The sequence below is a fragment of the Pygoscelis adeliae genome, unplaced genomic scaffold (genome assembly GCF_000699105.1).
Source record: "Pygoscelis adeliae isolate BGI_AS28 unplaced genomic scaffold, ASM69910v1 Scaffold226, whole genome shotgun sequence".
Taxonomy (NCBI): Eukaryota; Metazoa; Chordata; class Aves; order Sphenisciformes; family Spheniscidae; genus Pygoscelis; species Pygoscelis adeliae.
Window position 1 is genome coordinate 1,864,330 of NW_008824983.1, and position 2,418 is coordinate 1,866,747.

The following is a 2,418-nucleotide window of genomic DNA, read 5'->3' on the forward strand; positions in this document are numbered from 1 at the left end:
GCAGACACACATGCAGCTGCTCCTTCCACCCTCTCCCCCCCCAGCTCTTTGCCTCCTACCCGCTCGTAACGTCCCTTTTTTACTTTCTCAAAACTAGGCAATTCAAAAGGAGAAAATGCAGCAAACTGGCTCACGGCAAAAAGTGGCAGAAAGAAACGGTGCCCCTATACCAAGCATCAAACTCTCGAGCTGGAAAAGGAGTTTCTATTCAATATGTACCTGACTCGTGAGCGTCGCCTAGAGATCAGCCGCACAGTCCACCTCACAGACAGACAAGTTAAAATCTGGTTTCAGAACCGCAGAATGAAACTGAAGAAAATGAACAGAGAGAATAGGATTCGGGAGCTCACAGCCAACTTTAATTTCTCTTGATGAACCTATAAACACATCTTTATGGTTTAAAGAGCCAGTATCATTTTCCTAGGCTGTAGTCATCCGCACCTGTATGGATTAACGATTTTTAGACGTTCTCGATATGTCCTTAACCTCTTAAGAGCTACTTTGGCGTGGGGTGGGGGGGCGGACTAAAGCCACGCTAGTGCACAAAATGCCGTGCGTGAACCTCCCCGCTTCCTTCAGCCGTCCTCGGGGCCGGTTTGTTCCTTTAAGCTTTGAAACCCAGAAATCCTGTTTCAGGAGCTGCAAATATCTTTCCCCCCATATCTCTCTCTGAAAAGTAAACAAGCTCGGTTAAAGGCGCATTCTTTTAAATTATAAGCGGTGTTACTTGGACTGTACATAGCTGCAGAATGAAGAATTTAAGCCTCGCCATATTTCTACATATTGGGAGCTTTTCCCCCCTCTGTTTTCCTTTTGTCCCCCCTCCCCCTTTTTCCTTCGAAAAGCAGGACTTACAATAATGAAATGCAGGCATCCTTTAAAAGGGCGTAATGGGAACGGGTGTTAAGAGCGATTCTTTTTTTGCTTTACCTTAAGAGTCAATATTACAGCTTTAAAATTGGCCAGGAAAATGAAAACTCTTCTCTTTAAAGGTATAAAAGAGTTCGTGTTGCTCATGGACTAAATTATGACACTTACCTCTGAATTTCTCTCGCTCTTTCTGGTTGTAGATATTTACTTAATGTAGTTTTGCTTAAATATGTGGAATTAGTGATTTTATTTGTCTATAAATAACGTTACCGTTGGTAACGCATGACAAGCACACAGAAATTCCCCCCGAGAAGAAAGTATTCACTTTTTCCTCACTAATTTCACTGAAAAGTATATATCCTGAACGTCAGAAGGACTTTCTGAGCCAGAGTCTGAGATTGCGAGGGAGAATATGTTCGTCTTCCTTTATACTGTGAAGTTACATGCATTAAAGGGTCAAACATATAGGTGAAAAAATTAAAAAAGAGAAAAAAAAGAAAGAAGGGGAAAAACTATAAATACAGATATGTATAAATGTCTATTATTATTAAAATGCCGATACTGTTTTAAGCAAATGCATTCTATCGTTATTATAAATGTTAGTTCTAGCTATATCTAGTTCTTACCTTAAATCGGAATAAATTAATATTGTAATGCTGCTGTGCGTGAAAAAGACGATGTTTATGTTCTCATAGAAGAATAAAAAACCGTGGAATGAATCCTTTTAATTTTACCTCTTTTTGTGACTGTTTATCCTCAGGTTCTACTTTATGTCTTCGAGAACTTTTACAACAGGAATAGTTGCCTAAACCCCCTGCAATTACTTTAGGAATCTATTTAAATATTACCTAGACGGTCGTAATTTGTCTGGGCCATATAGCGATGGTGCTCTAAGGTTTGTCGGCTTTTGTTCAGTTTTATGACTTGCTAGTATATCTGGATTGTTGCTGTCTTGAACGAGTGGTTTCAGTTGACTGAGGAGCTGCATAGACTGAGGAAGCAAATTACTATTTCTTGAGGGTAGGGAAACGATTTTTTTTTTTTTTTTTAAAATCAAACACCTACAAGTGCGCGGAGATCTTTAACTCCAGAGGACGGTGACAAAACTCTAGCTTTATCTCAGGGCTGAGAAGAAATCGTAAAGGTGAGCGCATGGGGAGGGGGGGACGTCAGCCTCGCCTCCCTGCCAGCGGACCCCTCCAGACAAGGCCATTCCCTACCTGGCTGCATGTGGAAGAGCTTATTTCACCCAGGCTGCTTTTTCTGCATCCCCCCTTCCTTGCTGCATGTTTAGCTACTGGAGTCTTGCACAAAGGGGAGGCAAAAGGAGGGCTGGGAGAAGAGCGACAGCTAATGCTTCCTTGCAGGGTATGTGTATGGCGGGAGGAGGGGGACAGACTTTGAACCCGGGCTTCCTGGGAGCCGTTAGCTTTTCGTGATGTAACATTGTCGTGCACGGCCTTTTTCTTCCCGATTGCATCTGCATGGAGAGGCGAAAGCTGCCCGTGGGGGAGGTTGTTATTATATTTCTCTCTTGTCTCCATTAAC

The 2,418-nt window shown here is 42.4% G+C and overlaps 1 protein-coding gene across 1 annotated transcript in view; it reads left to right on the top strand.

Annotated features, from left to right (window-relative positions):
* Positions 1 to 1,581, top strand: part of HOXA10 (homeobox A10) — a 3,738-nt gene extending 2,157 nt beyond the window's left edge. The window contains exon 3 of the mRNA XM_009325751.1: positions 98 to 1,581. Within this exon, the coding sequence (XP_009324026.1) occupies positions 98 to 372 (275 nt within the window). The 3' untranslated portion in view covers positions 373 to 1,581. The remainder of the gene's footprint in view (positions 1 to 97) is intronic.
* Positions 1,582 to 2,418: the final 837 nt, after the last annotated feature.